This window comes from the organism of the source record quoted next, unplaced genomic scaffold (assembly GCF_019419815.1).
Source record: "Pyrus x bretschneideri cultivar Hongxiangsu unplaced genomic scaffold, Pyrus_bretschneideri_v1 Contig22, whole genome shotgun sequence".
Lineage (NCBI taxonomy): Eukaryota > Viridiplantae > Streptophyta > Magnoliopsida > Rosales > Rosaceae > Pyrus > Pyrus x bretschneideri.
In genome coordinates, this window is record NW_025999524.1 from 2,688,565 (window position 1) to 2,712,029 (window position 23,465).

The following is a 23,465-nucleotide window of genomic DNA, read 5'->3' on the forward strand; positions in this document are numbered from 1 at the left end:
CTGGGCTATAATATTTTTTAAGGTCTTCACTGATTTGAACCGACCAAAAAAAGAAATATTGACCAAAGAAAAGAAAATTAATATAGATGAAGTGTAGATCCAAAATAAAAGTTGAATGAAAGGTTCTGATCTCCTTTTCTTTCACCAAAATTCGTCTCTTCCTTGATGAATGCTTCCCTTCTTGCATCGGTTTCTATAGAGGAGATCAAGGAGGCGGCTTTTCAAATGGGGAGATTAAAGGCCCCGGGCTTGATGGATTTCAAGGAATTTTTTACCAGTTTTTTTGGGATAATCTTATGGGTGAAGTCAATGGGTTCGTTCGGAAGCTTATGTAGGGATCTGTTTTTCCAAACCACATCAATTCCACACATGTTGTACTCATTCCGAAAGTTCCTAATCCGGAGTCTATTTCCTAGTTTCTTCCCATTAGCCTCTGTAACTACTCGTACAAAATCTTGTCCAAAGTGTTGGTTAACCGCCTTTGTTCCTTGTTGCCGGAGTTGATTTCCCCTTCACATAATGCTTTTATTTCTGGCAAGCAAATATAAGACAATATTGGCATTGCCCATGAGCTCTTCCATTTCATTCGGACAAGACGCACAAAAGCTAAATTTGAGCTTGGTATTAAATGAGATATGCATAAGGCTTATGACAAGGTCGCATGCGTTTTATTAATGGCAGTCATGGAGTGAATGAGATTTGATCAACAATGGAGGCATTTGATATTCTGTTGTTTTTCTTTGGTTGATTTTGCTATTCTGGTTAATGGTTAGCCGGTCAGAAGTTCACTCCCTCACGAGGCCTTCGTCAAGGTGATCCACTTTCCCTATATCTTTTCTTGATTGTCAGTGAGGTGTTTTCCTCATTAATCTTGCGCACCTGTGAGGATAGGTTGTTTTCTTTGCTGATGATACACTGTTCTTTTTAAAAGCTAATGTGGAGAATTGTAATAATTTGGTGAAGCTCATACAAGACTACTGCATGGCCTCCAGACAGTAGCTTAATTTCCATAAATCTACCGTCTTTTTTTGTGCAAATGTCTCAACGACCTTGTCAAAAGATCTTGGCAACATTCTAGGTATGCCAATTGTTGATGATCTCGGGACTTATCTTAGTGTGCCGGCTATGTGGGGACGATCTAAGCGAAAAAGATTAAAGTATGTTAAAGAGCGGATTATGGGGAAACTTCAGCGATGGAAATAAGCAACCCTTTCACAGGCGGGTCAAGAGGTTCTGATCAAGGTAGTGGTTCAAGCTATTCCGACTTATTTGATGAACCTGTTTAAATTCTCGGCTACCATTTGCAAGGAACTGGACTCTGTAATTCCTAATTTTTGGTGGGGGCCTGATGCGGGGAGGAAACACATTCATTGGGTCTCTCAGGTTACTCTCAGACTTCCTAAGGAAAATGAGGGGATTGGGTTTAGGAACTTCATGCATTTTAATGATGCACTTCTGGCAAACCAGTGTTGGAGGCTTATCCATGAGTCAGATTCACTATGGGCACATGTCACATCCCAACTCGGACTCCACCACATCCCAGGCTCGACTCCGCCGTAGCACGATATTGTCCACTTTGGGCCCCGACCATGCCCTCACGGTTTTGTTTATGGGAACTCACACGAGAACTTCCCAGTGGGTCCCATCCTGGGATTGCTCTCACACGAACTTGCTTAACTTTTGAGTTCATCGAAACTCAGAAGTTAAGTGAGTTCGAACGAGATCAATCCCAGGATGGGTGACCCACTAAGAAGTTCTCATGTGAGTTCCTAGAAACAAAACCGTTAGGGCGTGGTTGGGGCCCAAAGCGGACAATATCGTACTATAGCGAAGTCGAGGCAGGGATGTGATAGCACAGGTTTTGAAAGCCTGTTATTTTCCCCACTGTTCTTTTTTTATTTTTTTTTATTTTTATGCTAAATGGGATGGATGAGCGTCTTGGGTTGTTGACTCGAAAGATGGTTTTATTGGATTGGTGGTGAGGCACTCTGTAGGTGCTTTCATTACTACTCATGAGTTGTCTATCCAGGTTTCTACTGTTATGGTTGCTGAGGCTTTGCCCATTATACGGGGTTGTGAGCTCGGTCAATCGTTGGGCATTACTCGTGTGGTTGTTGAATCTGATTCATTACAATCCATTTCATGTTTATCAGGTAGGTTAACAAATGGCAGATGGAAGGCATTTCCAATCTTATCAAAGTGCAAGAAAGTTGGAGCTTCCTTCCATGATTGTCATTGGTATTAGAATCTAAGATCAGCCAATATGGCAGCGGACCATTTGGCGTCGTGAAGTTCTGTGGAGATGTGTGACTGTACTTGGGTCGATAAACCTCCATCTTCACTTGTTCATGTCATTCACAATGATGGTCTACCTTGCCCACATTAATTTTGTTTGGGTGTGCAAGGGATGACGCTAGTTGCTTCCCTTTAGTGTCGTGTTTTCTTCCCCTTGCACTCCTGACTTGTTTTTTTGGTTGTTTGCCTCGTTGTGGGCTTGCGTTGTACTTTTGACATCTTTACCCTGGTTAATATAGCTAGCTTTCCAAAAAATAAAAAATAAATAAAAAAACCGTCTCCTCCTCCAGTGAACAATAGAAAGAAAATATCTTGAATGACAAAGCATAGTTTTGATGTATATTAATTTATAATGGTCCAAATTTTATCCAACTCGCATTTAATCTAGTAATATTTTTTTTATTTTCTAATGTGGGACGACGCTCGAAGTTCAAGTTTCCGCTTATGTGGTATCATTTACATTACAAACATATAAGTTTCAAGGTATGACTACTCTCACATTTTGTAATTTTTCTTTAATCGACATAATACTAAATGATAAAAAATTGAATGACTAAAATTGAAATTAAAACATTTAACAATTAAATTCTATGTAACATTAAAGCCATTCCCCACATTTTTATGTCACCCACATTCTTCATCTTTCAAAAGATTTGATGTGACAGACATTTGCAAATTGTTACGAAAAAGGATCCTCTCTGGATCTACTATGTGGAATTTTAAGAATTCCCACATTCTAACTGTTTATCGTATATCGTGTGGTTATTTTTCATCATGTACTATTTATGTTTTATTTTAAATAAAAATGTTAAATTATTTATGACCGTACGATACACGATGAATGACTAAGATGTGAGGATTCATAGAATCTCTGTAATTTGGATTCAGATGAGGTTCAATTCCAATGGTTACCCTTAATCAAATTATAAATGCCCTGCCAAAATTACCCACTAAATCACGTGACATATCACGTGACCGTGGAGCCAAGAGTCTCCAAAAAAATCTGGCGATGGCGGGAATTTGACTGGTAGTTGGAGGAGCAGATCACGGTCATCTTCCGTTCCTCCTCCGTACCGAAATCCCCAAAATCGCCTCGAAATCCCCAAAATTGCCTCGAAATCCAAGTACAAAGCACCACCGCTTTTATCACAGTAACGGTAAACTCCCCATCCATCACCTCACGGAAGCTTCCTCGCTCCCGTGAGAAATAAGTAAGCAAAACGCAGGGGTATTTTCGGCACCACAAAAGTCCCAAGCATCCAAACAGTCGGATCGAAAGCTTCATCGGTTCTCCAAACCTCCCGAATTTCTAGGGTCTCGCAGAAATCGAGAAATGCTTGTCTCCGCCCTGCTGACGTCACTCGCCATCAACTCCGGCCTCTGCGTCCTCTTCTTCACGCTCTACTCGATCCTCCGGAAGCAGCCGAGCAACTATGAGGTGTACATACCGCGGCTGCTCGCCGAGGGGGAGTCCGACAAGTCGAGTCGTTTCAACCTCGAGCGGCTGATTCCGTCGCCGTACTGGGTCAAGAGGGCCTGGCAGCTCACGGAGGACGACCTGCTGTCGTCCTCCGGCCTCGACGCCGTCGTTTTCATGCGGCTTATCAATTTTAGTCTCAGAGTGTTCCTGTTCGCCGGAGTTATCGGGATATTCGTCCTGCTTCCCGTCAACTGCTCCGGCAACCAGCTCGAGTATGTTGACTTCGCCGATCTGTCGAATAACTCTCTCGACGTGTTTACGATTTCGAATGTGAACAATGGCTCAAGCAAGTGAGTGATTAGATTTAAATCTCTGATTTTATCATTATTTTGATTCTAATTAATCTACAATTAATCTCTTAAATTCTAAAATTAGTAAGAAATATTTACAGTTAGTCTTCCTTGCGTATTTTAAACTACTTTAATTTACGGTGAGCGGAGATTTGAATTACTTTAGTTTACGGTGAGGGGGATTTTAACTCGAGTTAAGGGGCAGAAAAACTACTCTGACCAAATGGCCTAACCTACGTATGCATATATTATAGCAACATGAGGTGCAAAAATTAAACTTACTAATGCAGACGTTTTCGACAGATTATGGATTCACTTTGCTGCTGTGTACCTTGTCACCATCTTTGTCTGCTGTCTACTTTATTATGTAAGTAAAATCTTTGGTGCACTTATATAATTAAACTTTCCTAAACCGAATTTGATGTGCTTAAGATATATGTTATGTTGCTAGTTTTGATGTTACTTTTGCCTTGGAAAGCAAACTACGCTAGTGAGATTCGAATTCTGCTGTCACTGGTTAGCAGCTCATGATCTACGAAAGAGTGAAGAGTTGAAGTGGATACTGAATGATCCTTCTTTGTGCAGGAATTTAGATATATTTCTCAAAGACGGGTTGATTATTTTCAGTCATCCAAGCCTCAACCGCATCAGTTCACAATCTTAGTTCGCAGCATTCCCGTTCCTTCTGGGAGCAGTGTCAGTGAAAAAGTTGACAGCTTCTTTAGGGAGTATCACCCTTCAACGTATTTGTCACATATTGTTGTTCGTCGAACAAACAAAGTTAAAAAACTCCTTGTAAGCATTGTTTCTGATGTCTATATACTGTTTTGGTGTTGTTAAGTTTTGTTTTTCTGTCTTTCTGCATGCTTCAACATGTTTTTCTATGTTTTATACTTTGTTCTTAACACTATCTCATTTTATCAATCTTTAGAAAGATACGAAAAAACTGTATACCAGGCTCCTTCACTTGCAATCGGATCCAAACCAGCAAAAGTATACACGATCCTGTTGTTTTGGATTGTTTGGACACAAGGTTAATCTTGTGGAACAGTATGAAAAGAAGCTTGAAGACGCAGAGGAGAATGTGAGATTGGAGCAATCAGAGGCTTCATTAGGAGGAGAAGTATGTGCTGACTTTCTCCCCTCCTCTCTTCTGCATTCCAGATGATATTTTCACTGTTTGTTGTATGTAATTGTGGTTCTCAGGGAATGCTATTAATTCAATTTTTTTTTTTTTTTCTATTTTATGTTTAAGGAAGTTCGATCTGCTTTTGTTTCCTTCAAGTCTCGGTATGGTGCTGCAATTGCTCACCACTTGCAACAATCAACCAATCCTACCAACTGGGTCACAGAGCAAGCTCCTGAACCTCGTGATGTTTACTGGCCGTTCTTTTCGTCATCTTTCATCCGAAGATGGATATCTAAGCTTGTGGTTATACTTTTATGCATTGTCCTAACAATCTTGTTCCTTATTCCTGTTGTACTTGTCCAAGGTCTTACCAACCTTAACCAGCTGGAAGCTTGGCTTCCCTTTCTCGAAAGTGTTCTAACCATGTGAGTAAATATGATCGATTAAATTCATGAATACTTCTGCAACATTTGTGAAATACTTGATCTTAAGCAAGGTTCTGGGAAATCTATATGTACCAAAATCATTATGGAATTCTGAAGATTACAATCTTTTGCTCTTGCTTTAAATGACCGTTGTGGTTTTATACAGTTTAAAAAATTAACCGACAGTCATTTCTAACAATTTTTTATCTTTTGGATTGCTTGGTGATGCAAATTTCTAACTTTCTGTTTCTTCCTGCAGAACATTTGTTAGTGAAGTCATTACAGGATACCTTCCCAGTCTTATTCTTCTATTATTTCTGAAAATAGTGCCCCCCGCCATGGAGTTCCTTTCATCCATTCAAGGATATGTTTCTCTCAGTGATATACAAAAGAGTGCGTGTACAAAAGTACTTTGGTTCACGATATGGAACATTTTTTTTGCTACTGTATTTTCCGGATCAGTTCTCTCTAAGGTTTATCTCTTTCTTGACCCCAAGAATATTCCTTCAAAGCTAGGCGTTTCTGTTCCAGCACAGGTGAGAAAATGTTTCCTCTACGATTTAAAATTAGTAGGACACAGGGAACCGCAAATTTGTTAACTGCTTATATGTTATGTGTTAATTGTCAACGCATCTAACCTGTAGGCTTTTGTTTGTGCATTTTGAGTACCAAATTCCTGCTTCTCTAATCGATTTCACAGTGTAATTTGGTACATCTTTTATTGCGCAATTGCCCTCCATTTGGTTGTCTATAACTGTACTTAATCACAATCTCACCAAAAATGTATATGAATCCTTTTTAATTGATGAGCTAAAATCTTCAAACTTTTTTTCTTTTGAATAGTATCTTGTACAAGCAAGTTTTAAGTTATTTCTGCAACTGTTGCAAGTGATCACAGCTGCTCATTTCAGGGAGACGGCTACAATCACTATGCTCAGACATATTTAGTCTCGGGCACTTCTCAGAACGAATATATGTTTTTGCATTACAAATCTGAATCTGAATTACGTTCCCTTCAGTTTAAGCATGCGATAAAAATGATGCGTTTATACTTTAACTGCCTTGTCATTTGCATCAGGGTCACTATTTTCAGTTTTCTAACATCATTTACTTTGAGTGATGCAGTCGTCTTTTTTCATTGCTTATGTCGTCACGTCAGGATGGACAAGTACTTCATCAGAACTCTTTCGCATAATTCCTCTGATATGGAGTCTGTTAAAAAGACCTTTTACCGACAGTAAAGATGATGAATTTGAAGTTCCAGCAATGAATTACCATAATCACATGCCAAGAGTTCTTTTCTTTGTACTTCTCGGCATCACATACTTCTTTCTAGCTCCACTGATTCTTCCCTTCCTCTTAGTGTACCTCTGTCTTGGATTCATCATCTTTCGCAACCAGGTCAGTAGATTTCAATTCACAAGTTAGAGGATTTGATTTGAATGTAGCGTATTGATACTCGGCAAAAATCGTTGTGCAGTTCATAAACGTATATGCTCCTAGGTTTGAAACTGCAGGGAAGTTTTGGCCGATCGTGCATAACTCAATGATATTCTCTCTGGTCCTTATGCATGCTATTGCAGTGGGAATCTTTACAATCAAGAAGGTCAATCTAGCATCGACATTAATTTTCCCTCTTCCTGTATTCACACTTCTCTTCAATGAGTACTGCCGGAAGCGCTTCCTTCCAAATTTCGTTGCTTACCCTGCCGAGGTATGTTTAATCTCACACAATTACTATACTTACACACAACTTCTCACCTATAATATTTGGCTTGACCTACTTTCTTTTTTGTTCCAGAGTTTGATACGAAAGGACAGGCAAGATGAGAACGATCCTACAATGCCTGAATTTCTCGATAAGTTGGTCACGGTCTATCAGGACCCTGCTTTGATGCCTATCAACTATTCTGGGAGCAATGACAGACTCCGCAGTCCTCTTTTATCTTCTGCTCGTCAAGCGTAGGTGTGAGGTATGCTCGTGAATGTCTTTACGATGTACAATGGTGTTATAGTAGTACAAGCCTCTACGCGTTATCTTCCTCTCATTTTCATTTCATTTGATAGCTTTATTCTTTTCCCTCTGCAATACAAAATGTCCCGAAAAGATCTCTTCCATCCCGATCGATGTGTTTGCTCTCGTCCTGTGTATCCATGCATATCCATCTGTGAATTGGCGTGTTCAACGATCTGAGCTATTTAGACGTGTTCTTGATACCAGTTTCTTTAAACGTGCCTCAGATTGGTTTTCCTTCGTCTTATTGCTCCGTAATCTCTACTTTTCTCCCAAACTAGACATGTCAAACTGTGATTAGTCCGCTCTAATCGAGATTAGTTATCCCGGAGAGTTGACAAACACAGTGTCGAATGCTGCAACGTACCTCATGGTTTAAACCATTCACAAAGGTAAATCATCATTAGTGCCCTTCTTTGGTCTAAGTCATGCTCCTGAGCTAAATTTTAGGAAAAAAGAAATGTTTCCTAATCTACTTTTCGATTAAAAAGTCTGATTCTTCCCCTTTTGATAGCAGATTGTCAAAAGTTTTCATTCAAATTTTAATTTCAATATACTACATATGCAGTGATGGATTCATTTCAAATTAGTTTGACTTAACATAATATGCATTTCATTGTTCAAAGTTCTAAAGGATTTGTCCAATGCGGGATAGTTGCAAAATGTGAGTAGCGGGTGCTCGGCACAATACCGTCAGGTGACCGGCCACTCACATCCCGTAACTATCCCGTAAGATTAGTCGCACATTTGACAAATTCTATGTTGTCTTCAAGTACACGAATTTGAACAATAATTTATTATTTTAAAAGTGAGTTTTCTAATTTGGTCTTAAACTATACTGGTGGCCTCTTCCCATTTGCATGTACGTGTTGAAGTGCATAATTTGACATCACTGAACAGGTCTTCTTGCCGCCCACTGAAACGCGGTGTCTTCATAATTGTTTTTGACTGCAATATATTACAACTTTCTTACTTTTAACTTGGTGCAACAAAAACGTGTTGAAAATTTTAAAATTTGACACCAAAGTTTCTAAAATCTTACATTTAAATGTTTAAGATTTTGAGTTTTTCATCCGTTGTTACTTGTATTTTACATGCCGATATTTTAAATTTTTTTTATATTGTAAAAGTAAGAATTGAATATAGGTTCAAAAGACGAACACTGTTTTGATTAAGTGGCTTAATTCGAATTAATTTTTGACTCTTTTGTCTTCGAGCTTGGCATAACCGAGATTTGAAATTAATAGAAATGGTCGCTGAGTTTGTCCATTATCAATCATTTTGATCATCCTATGAAAATTCTATATTGGGCGAGAAAAAAAACGACACAATTTTTGTTAAATTATTTTGACACATTATTTATTAAATTCAGAGTATTATTGTTATTTAGATTCTTATTTAACAACAAAAATTCATGGAAATACAAGAATAACTACTTCTATCGATTTCAAACCTCATATCCCAAAGTGAGGAGTTATGCTAATCTCATAAATCATTTTAATTAAAAAGCCTTAATTGTTTATTGGGCACTTGGTAGGAACACTCACTTTTTGACATTTTGATTTTAGAAATGATCAATTTTTTAATAGCGATAACATATTAATGATATACGACGACCCAACGATATTATAACGACATCTAATTATTTTTGCAACAAAAAAATGATCATTACTGCTAATTATTATTTTTTTAATAGAATGATCACTTTAACAAATCAAGAGTCGTATTTTACCAGCCAAGGTAAATAATTTTATCATTCCCGATGTATTGATTAATCGAGAGTCATCTTTTTATGAATCTCAAAGACATCATGATGAAAGCAAAAGCAACGGATGGAGATCAAAAGTCTCGAATTCATATTTCATCTCTGCAACATTCATATATTCATCTATATAATAATGGATTTTACTTGTCCCAAAAAAAAAAAAAAATCTATATAATATTGGAGTGCTGGTAATATATAATCTTATATGACGCAATTACGAGCACATGAATTATAAAACATAGACATTAGTTTCTGCTAATCAAACTTATCAATCTTAAGTCAACTACATAGTCTTGTTGCTTGAATTGACTTCAATTGTTACAGTGGGGGGATTTGATCTTTTGTCTCCATTTTATGTTTCCTCGTTTCTTCCTTTCCTTTTCCAAATTGTCATCACGGGCATCGATGATATTGACACCGTTAAAGAAACGTGATAAGAAGAAAAACTTGAGTAATGACGTCTGACATGTTATCATTCTTTTCACGTGATGAGTGTCATAAGAAATTTTAGTTGTACGCAAGACTTTTTGACTTAAAAGCCCATGTAAATATCATTCATATTGTACAAACCAAAACAATGGAGACTATATGGCCAAAAAAATAGAAAAATAGTAGAAGCTATGGACAATGGATATTATGTGGTCCTAAATCTTGAAAGGTAAGTTAAATCTTTATAGGCTCCACACTAATTATATTGTCCCGTCACCACATTCCAATTATGTTTATCCTTAAAATACAAAGGAGCTCACTTTCCTAAGTGCATCAATGGACCCTTTATTAGAGAAATTTTTTAGTATGTCGAGAATATAGTATGATACATAAAGTGTTATAATACAAATAGTTGGATGAAAAATGTTCAGGGGACTCTCTTAAAGTGAGACTCTCCATAAACTCTCTGCCACCTCATATTCTCATGTCAACATTATAAAACATTATGGCAAAAACTACCACCTCATATTCTCATGTCAATATTATAAAACATTATGGCAAAAACATGAGACAGTAAAGACTCTATAGAATCTCACTTTTGAGAGAGTTCCCTTAGCATTTTTCATGGTTGGATTCTTGAAAAAAAAAAAAATTCAACAATTTATATTGTAACACTTCGTGTACCAAACCATGTTGACCGCTCATTAAAACATCTCTCCCCTTCTTATGATCTTATCATCACACTAGCACTAATCGTGTTTACAAAAGATGCTGCAAAAGGGGGGCAGCAGGTAGTAATAAAAGTGGAAATACGAATGGAAAAATGTTCAACAATGTTAAATGGACAAAGAAATACAAATTTGTTTAAGCCCTTCATCATGTGGGTATTGAAAATAAAAGAAAATTGATGATCTAAACGCTTCTTTTTCAATCTCTTATACTCTTTTAATTTTTCGAGTGAAAAAAAAAAGATATTATAAAATAATCAGTTTAATGCACAAATAATTAAGAGTTGGTTCGGCATTATTTAATTTAATTTTTTTTTTTTTTAAAAAAACATCTTTTCAAAAAGTTGGGGCAAGATTGTGTTTGGTAAATGCAAAAAAAAAAAAAAAAATCAAAATCATGGATTTAAAATAACAAAAAATTAAAGTAGGTTTGAAAAAGTAGTTTTGGAAAAAAAAAACACAGCAATTTCAAACTAATCCTAAAAAAGAAGCAATATCGATATTCAAAAGAGCGATAGAATAAAATAAGTGTTTTAGGTTTTTTTTTTCTTTTTTCCCCTTAATCTAAGATGTCATCAATCTTATGTGGACAATCCTCTAAGAGTCTATGTATTTTATTTGTTCTCTTAACTTTTCAACCTTGACTAACACTTGAAGGTCGCATAAAAATGGCCCCAGAAGATCCAGATTAACCGTTTACAAAGACAATGATGCCTTAAACAAAAGGAGAAAATAGCCAGTCAAACATTGTGAATTTGTAGAAATAGAACTAGCAAAGTACAAAAGATGAATTAAAAAAATAGTGTAAAAGGATAAGAAGAACCCTAATAATTACCACCAACAATTATAATTTTGTTTAAAAGGCCAAACCTTTCCCTCCTCATTTGACTTCCAAACATTTTCAAGGAAAAAATCTAAGGTAGAAGAACCCATGTTTTTGAAAGGTAGTCAATAAACCAAAAAGGTGTTTGAATGAGAATACCCTAAAATAGAAAAGCATGACGGTGTAGCGTTTCATCACTGTTATATAATGTAATGTAATAAGAATTTAATATATAATACTATATTATTGGTACGATGAATAGGTACATATGTATAAAAAACATGAGTGAAAAATCCGATCACGTTATTCTTAAAGCATCTTTTACAAAGGTTAAAAAATGTTGTATATCAGTGTATGTAATGTACGAACGTTTAATGAAGTAATTCAACCAAAGTTTTTTCCTTCAAATATGATAAAATCTTTAATAGAACAGTCTTGTCACGTCATTCGTAATAAGATACTGAACTTATTTTTCAATTTTTAATTTCAAAATTGAAAGCTGCCCTAACCAATTAACTCGACCCAATTTTTACTCTACCCTAAGATACACACACACACACACTCTCTCTCTCTCTCTCTCTCTCTCTCTCTCTCTGCAGAGACTGCTTTAATAAGTCCAAATAGATTGACAAGTCTTTTTACCTTTTCTTAGGCATCAGTCCTACTTTTCCCTTTCAAACTAAACTTACCGGAATCAAAACCCTCTCGACATAAAGAACCTTACAAGACTCCGGAACTAAAACCCAAACTCTCTTTCCTCTTCCCCTCTCACTCTGTCTGCTATATAACTACACACTCCTGCTTACTGCTCAGTCATCTTCCTTCTCACTCATATCACAAAACAGAAGCCATCCTATCTCTCATGCTCACAGCCTCCACGCCTTTCTCACTCCTGTTTTCCCTCTCAATCAAGCCATGGAAGACACAGAAAACTCCAATGGCAACCAGAAATGCCACCCCAAGACCAGAACCCTGAGGGGCGGCACCAGAGCCAATCCTCAGAACCACCACCACCACCACCACCACCACCAACAACTAATCCACCACGCAAACCAGTTCGGTTTCTGCAACCAGAACCAGTATTATCAGAGATACTCCTCCTCCTACCCAGCTCTTCTTCCTCTCCCTCCTCTCCTCCCTCTGCAACTCGCTCTAACTCCACCGCTGCCTCCAAACCACCACTTCCGATCAAAAACCCACCTCCAGAAACCTTCATGCAGGCTCAATACTCCTCCTTTTGCCGCCTCCTCCGAAACCCAGGTGCCCCAACTCACAATTTCACCAAGTAAGCCTCAAAGCCCTCTGCTTTTTTTAGCTAGTTCCCCTTTCGTTGCATGTCATTTTTTCTCTCTGTGTTTCAAAGTTCTGGTTTTTATATTTTACCTTCAGTTTCACATATTTGGTTCTTGTTCTCACAGTAATTTACTTTCTGCTATAGAGATGGATAGAAATTTATCTGCATTGAGAAGGGTAATTGTTGAAAATATGATATATGTTACCTGTTCAGAAGCATTAATTTCAATAAAAATGGTTGATTTTAGGCTTTAAATTCCTTAAAATTTTTATTAATCTTGATATTTACTATTAATCAGAAGCTACAGAGGGGTATCAAAAACAAACCAGTTCACCATTTATAGGAGAAGATGGAAGGAAGTTGCTCACAGCTGCAGGAAAAGCAATAGTGACTGCAAGGAGGCCAGATTCTGGTGGTGTGGAAGGGACTGTAATCTCCCTCTTGGCTAACCATTTTCTTGTCCAATTTGATTCATCGCAGCAAATTTTCCATTACAATGTCGACATTTCCCCTAACCCCTCGAAGGAAGTTGCTAGAATGATCAAACAGAAGCTGATGGAGGATAACTCGGCTGTGCTATCCGGTGCAATTCCGGCTTATGATGGCCGGAAGAATCTTTACAGCGCCGTTGAATTCCGAGACGATAGGCTTGAATTCTATGTAAGCCTCCCCATCCCCGCAAGCAAGCCAACATTGCCATATGGGGCATTCAATGACTTACAAGAGAAGCATCAAGAACATAAACTTTTTCGGGTCAATATCAAACTCGTGTCAAAGCTAGATGCGAAGGAATTGAGTAGTTACTTGAACAATCGGGGTGATGAATGGAAGCCGCTTCCTCAGGATTATCTCCACGCCTTGGATGTCCTCTTGAGGGAGGCGCCATTGCAGAAGTGTGTACCTGTGGGAAGATCACTCTACTCGAGTTCAATGGGTGGAAGTAAAGAAATTGGAGGAGGGGCTGTAGGACTGAGAGGGTTCTTCCAGAGCCTTCGACCAACGCAACAAGGACTAGCTCTCAATGTTGATTTCTCCGTGACTGCATTCCACGAAAGCGTTGGAGTGATCCCATACTTACAGAAGCGCCTCGAGTTTCTTCAAGACCTTCCTCAAAGGAAGACAAGGGGTTTAACTGAGAAAGAAAGGAAAGAAGTGGAGAAGGCATTGCAGAACATCAGGGTCTTTGTTTGCCACCGAGAAACTGTTCAGAGATACCGCGTTTTTGGCTTAACCGAGGAAGCCACTGAAAATCTTTGGTTTGCAGACAGGGATGGGAAGAATTTGAGGCTGTTGACTTACTTTAAGGATCACTATAACTATGATGTACAATTCAGGAATTTGCCTTGTTTGCAGATTAGTAGGAGTAAACCGTGCTATCTTCCGATGGAGCTATGTATGATCTGTGAAGGCCAGAAGTTCCTCGGGAAGCTGTCTGATGATCAGACTGCAAGGATACTTAAGATGGCCTGCCAACGACCGAAAGAACGAAAAGCCATTATAGATGGAGTTATGAGAGGTCCTGTTGGGCCAACAAGGTAATCTCTCAATTCTAAGAAGTGTTTCAGTTTACTGTCTGATTATTTGTTGATGTTCATTTCATTTTTTTGTCCTCTTGCAGTGGCATTCAGGAAAGAGAATTCAAGCTCCATGTTTCGAGAGACATGACGCAATTAAAAGGAAGAGTTCTTCAACCTCCGAAGCTAAAGCTTGGTGATGGTGGTCATATAAGAGACCTAATTCCCTCTCGTCTTGACCGGCAGTGGAATCTTATGGACAGCCATGTGTTTGAAGGTACTCGAATCGAGAGGTGGGCATTGATTAGTTTCGGTGGCACCCCTGATCAGAAGAACAGCATCCCGAAATTCATACGCCAGCTATCTCAAAGATGTGAACAACTGGGAATCTTCCTCAACAAGAACACGATTGTTAGCCCCCAATTCGAACCATCCCAAGTGCTTAACAATGTGTCGCTGTTAGAATCTAAGCTCAAAAGAATCCAAAGAGCTGCATCAAACAATCTCCAGCTGCTTATATGTGTAATGGAAAGAAAGCACAAAGGCTACGGAGATCTCAAGCGAATTGCGGACACAAGCGTTGGGGTTTTAAGCCAATGCTGCTTGTACTCAAACCTCGGGAAGTTGGGTTCGCAGTTTTTGGCAAACCTAGCTCTTAAGATCAATGCTAAAGTTGGAGGATGCACGGTTTCCTTGTACAATTCATTACCATCTCAAATCCCGCGGCTGCTGCTTGCTGATGAGCCAGTGATCTTCATGGGCGCAGATGTGACCCATCCACATCCACTCGATGACTTTAGTCCTTCTGTTGCTGCTGTGGTTGGTAGCATGAATTGGCCAGCGGCAAACAAGTATGTTTCGAGAATGAGATCTCAGACACATCGACAAGAAATCATCCAGGATCTCGACGCAATGGTGGAAGAATTATTGAATGAGTTTTGCCAGGAAGTTGGCAAACTCCCCAAGAGAATCATTTTCTTCAGAGACGGGGTAAGCGAAACGCAATTCTACAAAGTGCTTCAAGAGGAGCTGCAATCCATTAAAAGGGCATGTTCTAAGCTTCCCGGTTATGCGCCTCCCATAACATTTGCAGTGGTTCAGAAGAGGCATCACACAAGGCTGTTCCCTTTCAAAATTGATCCATCTTCGAAGCAGAATCAATTACTCGATGAAAACATTCCCCCTGGAACCGTTGTGGATACCGTGATCACTCACCCGAAAGAATTTGACTTCTATCTTTGCAGTCATTGGGGAGTTAAGGGAACAAGCAGGCCAACTCATTACCACATTTTGCGGGATGAAAACGAGTTCACCTCAGATGAACTGCAGAAGCTGGTTAACATTCTGTGCTACACGTACGCAAGGTGCACGAAGCCGGTTTCGCTGGTGCCCCCAGCTTACTACGCTCACTTGGCGGCGTACCGAGGCAGGCTTTACCTTGAGAGATCAGAATCCACAACGTATACAAGAAGTGGTTCTACGCTCTCCAGAGCCGGCCCTCCGAAGGAAATGGCTCTACCAAAACTTAGTGAGAATGTTAAGAAACTCATGTTTTACTGCTGAGTTTCAGTTAATTCATTAGGTTAATTATAGTTAAGGCCACAGAGGTGGTTAGGCCAATGTAGCAGAAGAACAGCCGAGTTTCTTATGCTAAGTAAACTACGAATCATGATTCATGATTAATCTGCATGCCAAACTCATGGCAAATATGGTTTTCCTAGATGAATTTTATATGCAGTTCTCAACATACACATGTAAACATTTTAGCTACAAACATCAACCAAAATTACCAGATTTAAGCGGCAAATGTGAGTTAGATCAGTTGACTAGTACAAGAGTTTGAATTCTCCTCTCTACAAATTAGAGTACTTTAAAAAAGAATATTGGTTTAGCAAAAAAGACACCTTAAATAGTTGAACCAAAATATATTGGGGTCTCATCTATTTTTTTCATTAATTAGTTCATTATCGTGAATAAATCTTGTGTGCAACTGCCCACGGGCAATATACACCTGGGGACAGAGCACAATCGTTAGCATTGTTACAAAACTATATAATATACACCTGAGAACAGAGTATAATCGTTAGCATTGTTACAAAACTATATTTCGTGCGTGAGATGGGAGATAGGCATAAGAGATGACAAAAGAGTGAGAGGATCTCGGATTAAGATTGGGGGCAAAAGGGGAGCGGAAAGGGAGAGACGTGTACATAAATTGAGGGTATTGAAGAGCACTTGTGACATGGCGTTTTCAGTGTAATTACTAATTTACATTACCATGCATGCAAACTATGCAAAACTATGCCGACGGCAAGAAGAATAGAAAGCAAAAGTGAAAAAGCACTTAAACGAAAGAAGAAGCACTTTCATGTATATATATTATATATTTATGTATGTATACGTATCTATGGTCCCCCCCCCAAATGAATGGTATCATTCAGTCAGAATCTGAAGCAAAAGCAATGCCATTGCCAGCCATGAATAATTCTAGAGAGAGATGAAGAAGACAACGAAGAGCCAAGAAAGTCCGACTTTGGACTTCCCCTTCTGTCTCTTCAGCTTTGCAAAACCCTGGCTTTTTTCCACCATTAATTTCTCTCTTCTACTCTCCGCTTCTCTCTCTCTCTCTCCCTCTCTCCCTCTCTCTCTCTTCCTCTCTTATGCAAAGAAGTATGACGGGTTTATCATCATTATTGAACCAAAACGTCAGATAGACAGTGAACTAGTTTTATGTACGAGCGAGACGAGAGATTTTAGATGCTGCACTGCCACGAGAAGAAACAGATAGATTGGGACACAACACTGCGTCAGTTTTGGCAGCCCAGCCCAGCCCCTCTCTGTACCTCTCCCGACTCTCATCAAAGCTCTATAAGTCTGGATAGTAAAAACAAATCCAATTCTGGGTTAAATGTAATTTTATAGGCTTTATTCCCCTCTCAAATCCAACCCAACCCAATTCATACTAAATGTGTGAACTAAAAGATAAAAGCAAAACAAAAGTCAAATTCCCCCCCTCCCAGGATTTAGCATATAAAATAGTGTGGGCACCACCAGCAGGATCTCACCCACATGGGCATATCTCCTAATATTTATTAAATTCAATGGCTGATATCGAATATAATCAAATCTAACGGTAAAAAAAAATCTAACGGCCCAAATTTAAATCTAACAGCTAAAGTAAATAAATAAATTATTTAAATCAATATTCACCCAAATTTAGTGATTTTTCAATATTTATCAAAATTTAAATATTTTTAGGTTAAAATGTTCATAAAATTAAATTATGATAGTGTACATAATTTTTTTTTAAATTACATTAAAAGAAAAAATTAGCTTAAATTTATTCTTTAATAATCTCAAGATAAAAAATTTAGGTCAAAATGATTAGAACAGAAAAATTATTTATAAGCTAAAAGTTTTAGGTTTTAAGACAAAGATTGGAGATAATCTAAATACATTAGATATAGGTGCCTGACCACGTCATACATTCGGCAATGGTAGAATTTACGTCCATCTTTGTGATGTGATCTGTCTCGAGCCGTATAGATGTAGCCTTTGGATGCTATACTACAGTTTTACCATGTAGGGGTAGGTAGGGTTTCTTTTGTCGGTGATGGAAACTTTCATAGGCATGGCTTTTACCACCGCAACCCAACTTTGCAGGTTTTACACCAACGGTCCTTCCATATTACATATATTCTACTGTTATTAACTTATGACGTAATAAATGTTTATTGAATAAACGGTTTATTTTTCAAACTCCTCTCAAATATTTTATCATAAGGCCAACACTGCTAAAATTAATAACAACAAAAAAACTTCGATAAAACTTTGACCGTAAAAATTGTATGACGTGATCGAACACTCCATTCAAGTTTTGCCCCATCACACAAAACAAACAAGTAGTGCAAATTGATCAATCCGTCCACAAATCCAGCGTCGATTTGCTGTCGCTTTGAAATAACAATTGATCACAGTTTTCCATGGCCAAATCAAATCAAATCAATTTGATTGGAGGTGAGGTGAGGTGAGGTGAGGTGACAGAAGAAGGCATCTCCCGTTTATTCAGGTGGCATTCCAGAGAGCCACCTCAAGTCTCTGAGCTTTAACCTGCAACTCCGTCTCTTTTTTTCTCTCATGCGATTGCTTAACAAAAAAAATACTTTTTTGTGTGCGTGTGCGCGTGCGCGTTTGAGGTGGGTGGGAGGAGGGTGGGGGTGTTTCATTAGGCTCTTCTATGGGTGGACCATGTCCTTGTCACACCCATACACTCACCCAACAATATCTCCCCCGGTGAGTGTGTTTTCAGTCTTTGGAGGGAGGCGGGTTGGGTGAGAATGATCATGAGAAATGGACATATTTCCAAGTGAATTCAAGCTCAAGAAACTGCGGAAGCTTAAATGCGCAACATTTTACCATAACATTTATCTGTTTTTACATACTTGATGGCCAAGAAGCTTTAAAATATGAAACAGCACAGAAGCATGCCAACAACTAATCAAAAAGTTAAAGATGTAGTTGCAAACAAGTGTTATTTTTACTTGGTCGTCATGAGACGGCAAAATTACCAAGTTGTCGGTGTCAAAAATTGCGCTCCGAGGCAGGTTTCTTCTCTGCCGGAAGCTGGAGTAACTCTCGAATCCCTTCGCATACCTGCAAAGAATATGACAATAAGAGGTGCAAAGGGAGGAAAAATAGAAGGCTGAATCGTTGGTCACAATTTCATATTTGCCTTTTCTAGTGGTTCGGTCTTCTACTTTCTACAAAGAAACGCAAATATACTCTATCGAAATGACATAAATGGGAGAGCACCAAACAATTTCAACTTTTCTGCAACACATATCCGAGAAACAAAATGTGATGAGCAGATAGAAAGCATGTTCGGAAGTTTACATACCAGCTTTATCTGAGCTTTAATTGACGCAATAAGGTTAGTACACTCTTCAACTTGCCTACACATATCGACTGAGCAAATTAGTAGGATAAGTTTCACTAATATTTAGTAGATTTCGAAAGGATTTCAAATGATAAAATCTGTCGAAAAAACCAACTTGTTCAACAATAAGCAAAAGGTTGTACCTGGCCAACTTTTCTTCTCTTTGAGATATGTAATTCAAAGCTTCAGACCAGGTGAACTCCACATGGAATCCTAGTCCAATATCCACAAATACGCGTCGTGTATCTGGCCTGCAAACGCGCAGAAAAAAGATAAGGGACGCTACGAAGTCGCAAAAAAATGTGGTTTACATACGGCTGATTTCCGGTTAGTATCTCGGTTCTAATTTTCATCAAAAGTTTGTAACCGGTTCTATTTGTGCGTATCTTCCACGGAGAAAGTACACAAAGCATAAGATGAATTAGTGTGAGCATCAAAAGAGAAGACAGATGCCAAGACTCACACATCAGCTTGCATATACACTTCGGAGCCAAGATTAACCAAGGTCCTAAGACTGGTCGCACTATTTTTCTCCAAATTCTCTATGTTCTTCCGCAAATCCGAGCTTTCAATTAAACAAAAGTCAAGAAAACACCTTCAACAACCAAAATCACCAAATGGGTTGCAGATTACCCACGTCGAATTTCCGAAAAATCCCATTCGGGTAAAATTCAATTCATCAAAAGAGGGAAGATCGAAAAGGATACAAAACTTTTTGTTGCTCGAACACCTTGTCCCTGCAAAACAAGAATCACACCCAAAAAAAAAAAAATAACACTTTGATAAGCAAATATGAAACCCTAATGGAGCGCAAGCATGTGATTTTACTGCTCGAGCTTGGTAACGTCCGCAAAGAAAACCCTAGAAAATGGGTTACAGTAAAGTAGTGGGGAGAGGGTGTATGAAACGGTACCGTTGAGCAATGGCGCGAACGAGGTCTGGTTTGAGGCGTTGGTCCACGAAATCCTCGAATTTCTGAATTTTGTTTTTGCGGGAGATGTCCATCAGCCCTGGATCAGACTGGATTAGCAGAGCTCGCTTGCTGCTTTGCACACAGAAAGTCGGTCTCCGACTCTCTGGAGGTAAACGACGATGCAGAAGGAGGGAATGAAAAGTTACAAACTAACGATGATGGACAGGATTATATTTACTGGCTTATTGGGGTCCAGGCCCAAGCCCAAAAATATGTGAACATAGATAAAGGGGGGGATTGTTTACCAAGCCGTGTTCCCCGTGTACCCTTCCGGAACTGGAAAGACTCATATAAGCATTTCAGCCTTTCTTGGCCATCATCGTGCAATTCACTAGCGTCAAGAATCGAACCCAAGACGTGCCGTATGAAATACGAGCCTGAAATTTGTCCACAAGCACTGGAATAAACATTCGGGATGCTCTTCAGATGGCTAAAAATGCTTTTGGATAAACACTTGAATTTGTAGTAAATTTTTATTGTGCTTCTAATAAAAGCACTTCTATCAAAATCGTTTACAGGCACAAGTGATGTATATACAAGCATTCATTCCCAAATAGAACCTTTATTTCAATTTGTGTGATTCAAGCTTTTGTTCTCCCTTGGATTTTCAGCAAATTCGGGTAGAAGTTCAACACATAAATTGTGGACAAATTTGAGTAACTTACATGTATCAACCACACTATTTTGGCATAATGTATCTTAAAATAAAACTATATGAACTATGGATTTCATCAATTTATTCTTGGAAGAAAACGACGCTTTCCTTTGTGGCCTTCAGAAATCTTTTCCTCATCCTTCATCCTCCTAGCTCCCTCAACAAGTCGATCTTTGCACTCAAATGAAGTAAATACTAACTAGCTGAAGGCACTTGAGCTTACCTCTGGCCGTGAACACTTGCCAGGAAGGGCTACGATGCACAAGTTTGCGCCGTTTAACAGCCCGTGACCACAAACTGGCAACGAAATCCTAATTTTTCATGCAGCAGCTCCCATCTTCAAAATAATTGTAACAAATAGGTTATGTTGATGGTGTCATTGAATACCAACTGATTCAGAAGAAAAGTTAACCGTTTCCAAAACGGAATGAGATTCACCATCCAAAGATGTTTCCATCTTAAAAGATCTGCAACTGAAATAGAAAACCGCGCTGTTCATGGAGTCGATAAGCACCACAAACGAATACATGATCACCAAAAGAGGCCCTTCCCAAATGCGCGAAGACCCATCTCCGTAGCTCAAAGCCTTCACCCTATGCTCAAACAATCCCTCGATGAATGCCATTCCAATACTCGAACCAAGAAATATCAGAAGACCAACCTGAGTCTGGCCCTTGATCAGAACCCCAGACCGAACCAATGCCTCTGGTCCCGAGACATCCTCCAACACAGAGATCACAATAGCAATGTTGCAAATAATAACGGCATTGGCAAAAACAACCGAGAAGACGAGCCCGACCACCATTGCAGCATACACAATATAATTCGGCGACAACCCTACTATCGAACATGCATTGCACACAGCAAGAAGAAGAACCAAAAACAAGACGACGCAACCAGCAACCACCATACACATCCACACATAAGTTGAAACAACCCGCCTCCATGTCTTGCGCATAACCAAGTAAAACTGTGATGCATCAAACTTCTTCAGGGAGTAACTACAATACACAGAGTAAACCACCGCGGCTTTTGACAACAACGACAATGTGATGTACAAGGGGAAGCACATCGTACACGAAATAGCCATCTCAGCAAACTTCTGGCAAGAGTGACTGATAAAATCCCTCAAAGGGAGTCCACTGGACTTTGCAATTAACAACATCCTAATGGTTAGTCTCTTTACAAGTGACTGATCAACTACCAAATTCGACAAAAGCAGGGCGGAAACCGGGCAGATTAGCAACAAGGCAATCGCCAAAAACCCCCACGAATTGTACCGGAGAATTCTAACAGTTTCTCTCAAAATTTCCAGAGCACTCATCGAATGAAACCTGTGATCGTTACCGGAGAGTTCTAACTCGAATCTACGCAAATGGGGTTCTTCGGATCCCTCTTTTTTCGAGTGATCCAATCTCATTCTGGGTGAACTTTCAGCTTCCATTTTTTTCTTCAAATCAATCACTCACAACACCAATTCAACCAAAAATTACAATATCTATATCTATATATCTAATATCTATATCTATATAAATGTGATTGTAATTAAAGATCAAACGGAGCTAGATTCAACTCAAAACGCGAAACCCAGAAGCCAGATTCACACGAAAAGCTTTACCGGCACTACAGATCTGAGAAGCCACGGAATACAGACGGTACAGTACCTTGAAAGCTGGGAGGCAGCATTGGGGGTGGCGATGGAGAGGCGTTTCGCGGAGGTTCTGCGGCGGGATAGGCGGAGGAAGAGGAGGGAGCTCCGACTATCATGGAGGATTTGATTGAGAATCGTGCGAGGCGTGTTGACTTTGGGCGTGAAGAAGAATTAAAGCAATGAATCGATGACAGAAGGAATTGCGAGTGGGCACGTCGGTGACTTTAACTTGTTCGTCGGGGCTTTATATCGGATTGTGGCGGAGATGCCAGCTGCACTACCTGACGACTCTGGACGGCGACGTTTGGAATTACCTTGCTTCTTGTTGATTATTATATGGCTTAGGAGAAAAATGTTTATTTCTCGGAGGATACTAGGGATTTGTGAAAAAATGGTTTTAGTGAAAAAATAATAATGAAAAAAAAATTTACTTGTGTACAATTTGATATTAAGGTTTCGTTTGGCACTATTTTCAAAAGTGACAAAAACGTTTATAGGACGGAATGAGGATCTTTTCCGGATTCTTTTTGTGGGGATCTTAAAATTTTTTCAATCATATCCGTTAATTATATATCGTGCAGTTAGTTTTCGTCAGGTACTGTTTATATTCAATTTTGAATAAAAATATTTACAATTATTTCTGACCGCACGATATATGATAAACGAACGTGATTGGAAGATCTCCAGAATTAGGAGAGGATCCTCATTCTATAAGACAAGCCTGTAATTCGCTCACTTGTGCATAAATATACTAGTTACGACTTTATATTTTTTTTCTTTTTAAAAAAATGGATTAGATGGTTGTTTCGCCACGAAAGTCCACTTTTCTGAAAATCAGAAAATTCACATAAGCATTTTAGCTTTTTATTGACCACATATGCGATTCAACAGTACCAAAAATCAAACTAAGGAGTTAGCACTTGATTTGGAACATGTAGGTGTGACCAAAACATGTGATCTCCCCACCTAGCAACAAACATTAGCATTTAATGAAGCATGTGCATATGTGGACCTTTTAAAGATGTGGCAAGTGCTGCTTAGGTAATGCATGCATGTCTCCTTAA

At 38.9% G+C, this 23,465-nt stretch overlaps 4 protein-coding genes across 6 annotated transcripts; 2 read left to right on the forward strand and 2 right to left on the reverse strand.

Moving 5' to 3' along the window:
* Positions 1-3,313: 3,313 nt before the first annotated feature.
* Positions 3,314-7,873, forward strand: LOC125477608 (CSC1-like protein At1g69450). Its single transcript, XM_048584931.1, has 9 exons — positions 3,314-4,065; positions 4,369-4,432; positions 4,651-4,860; positions 4,997-5,188; positions 5,321-5,619; positions 5,879-6,155; positions 6,745-7,020; positions 7,100-7,333; positions 7,421-7,873. The coding sequence occupies exons 1-9, from the start codon at positions 3,629-3,631 to the stop codon at positions 7,583-7,585; spliced, it is 2,154 nt and encodes a 717-aa protein (XP_048440888.1). The 5' UTR covers positions 3,314-3,628; the 3' UTR covers positions 7,586-7,873.
* Positions 7,874-11,939: 4,066 nt separating this feature from the next.
* Positions 11,940-15,931, forward strand: LOC125477607 (protein argonaute 7). Its single transcript, XM_048584930.1, has 3 exons — positions 11,940-12,663; positions 12,971-14,207; positions 14,291-15,931. The coding sequence occupies exons 1-3, from the start codon at positions 12,294-12,296 to the stop codon at positions 15,747-15,749; spliced, it is 3,066 nt and encodes a 1,021-aa protein (XP_048440887.1). The 5' UTR covers positions 11,940-12,293; the 3' UTR covers positions 15,750-15,931.
* A 2,646-nt stretch (positions 15,932-18,577) lies between these two features.
* On the reverse strand, positions 18,578-20,169 carry LOC125477623 (protein UXT homolog). The gene is made up of 6 exons (XM_048584966.1): positions 20,036-20,169; positions 19,830-19,859; positions 19,586-19,687; positions 19,266-19,373; positions 19,084-19,138; positions 18,578-18,839 (listed from the first exon to the last, which is right to left on the reverse strand). The coding sequence occupies exons 1-6, from the start codon at positions 20,125-20,127 to the stop codon at positions 18,768-18,770; spliced, it is 459 nt and encodes a 152-aa protein (XP_048440923.1). The 5' UTR covers positions 20,128-20,169; the 3' UTR covers positions 18,578-18,767.
* Positions 18,578-22,793, reverse strand: LOC125477622. 3 transcript variants are annotated; one of them, XM_048584964.1, is made up of 5 exons: positions 20,036-22,793; positions 19,586-19,859; positions 19,266-19,373; positions 19,084-19,151; positions 18,578-18,839 (listed from the first exon to the last, which is right to left on the reverse strand). In XM_048584964.1, the coding sequence occupies exon 1, from the start codon at positions 22,192-22,194 to the stop codon at positions 21,127-21,129; it is 1,068 nt and encodes a 355-aa protein (XP_048440921.1). In that variant the 5' UTR covers positions 22,195-22,793; the 3' UTR covers positions 18,578-18,839; positions 19,084-19,151; positions 19,266-19,373; positions 19,586-19,859; positions 20,036-21,126. The 3 variants fall into 3 exon arrangements, with proteins under 3 accessions (XP_048440921.1, XP_048440920.1, XP_048440922.1); XM_048584963.1 differs by lacking the exon at positions 19,084-19,151; XM_048584965.1 differs by lacking the exons at positions 19,084-19,151; positions 19,586-19,859.
* Positions 22,794-23,465: the final 672 nt, after the last annotated feature.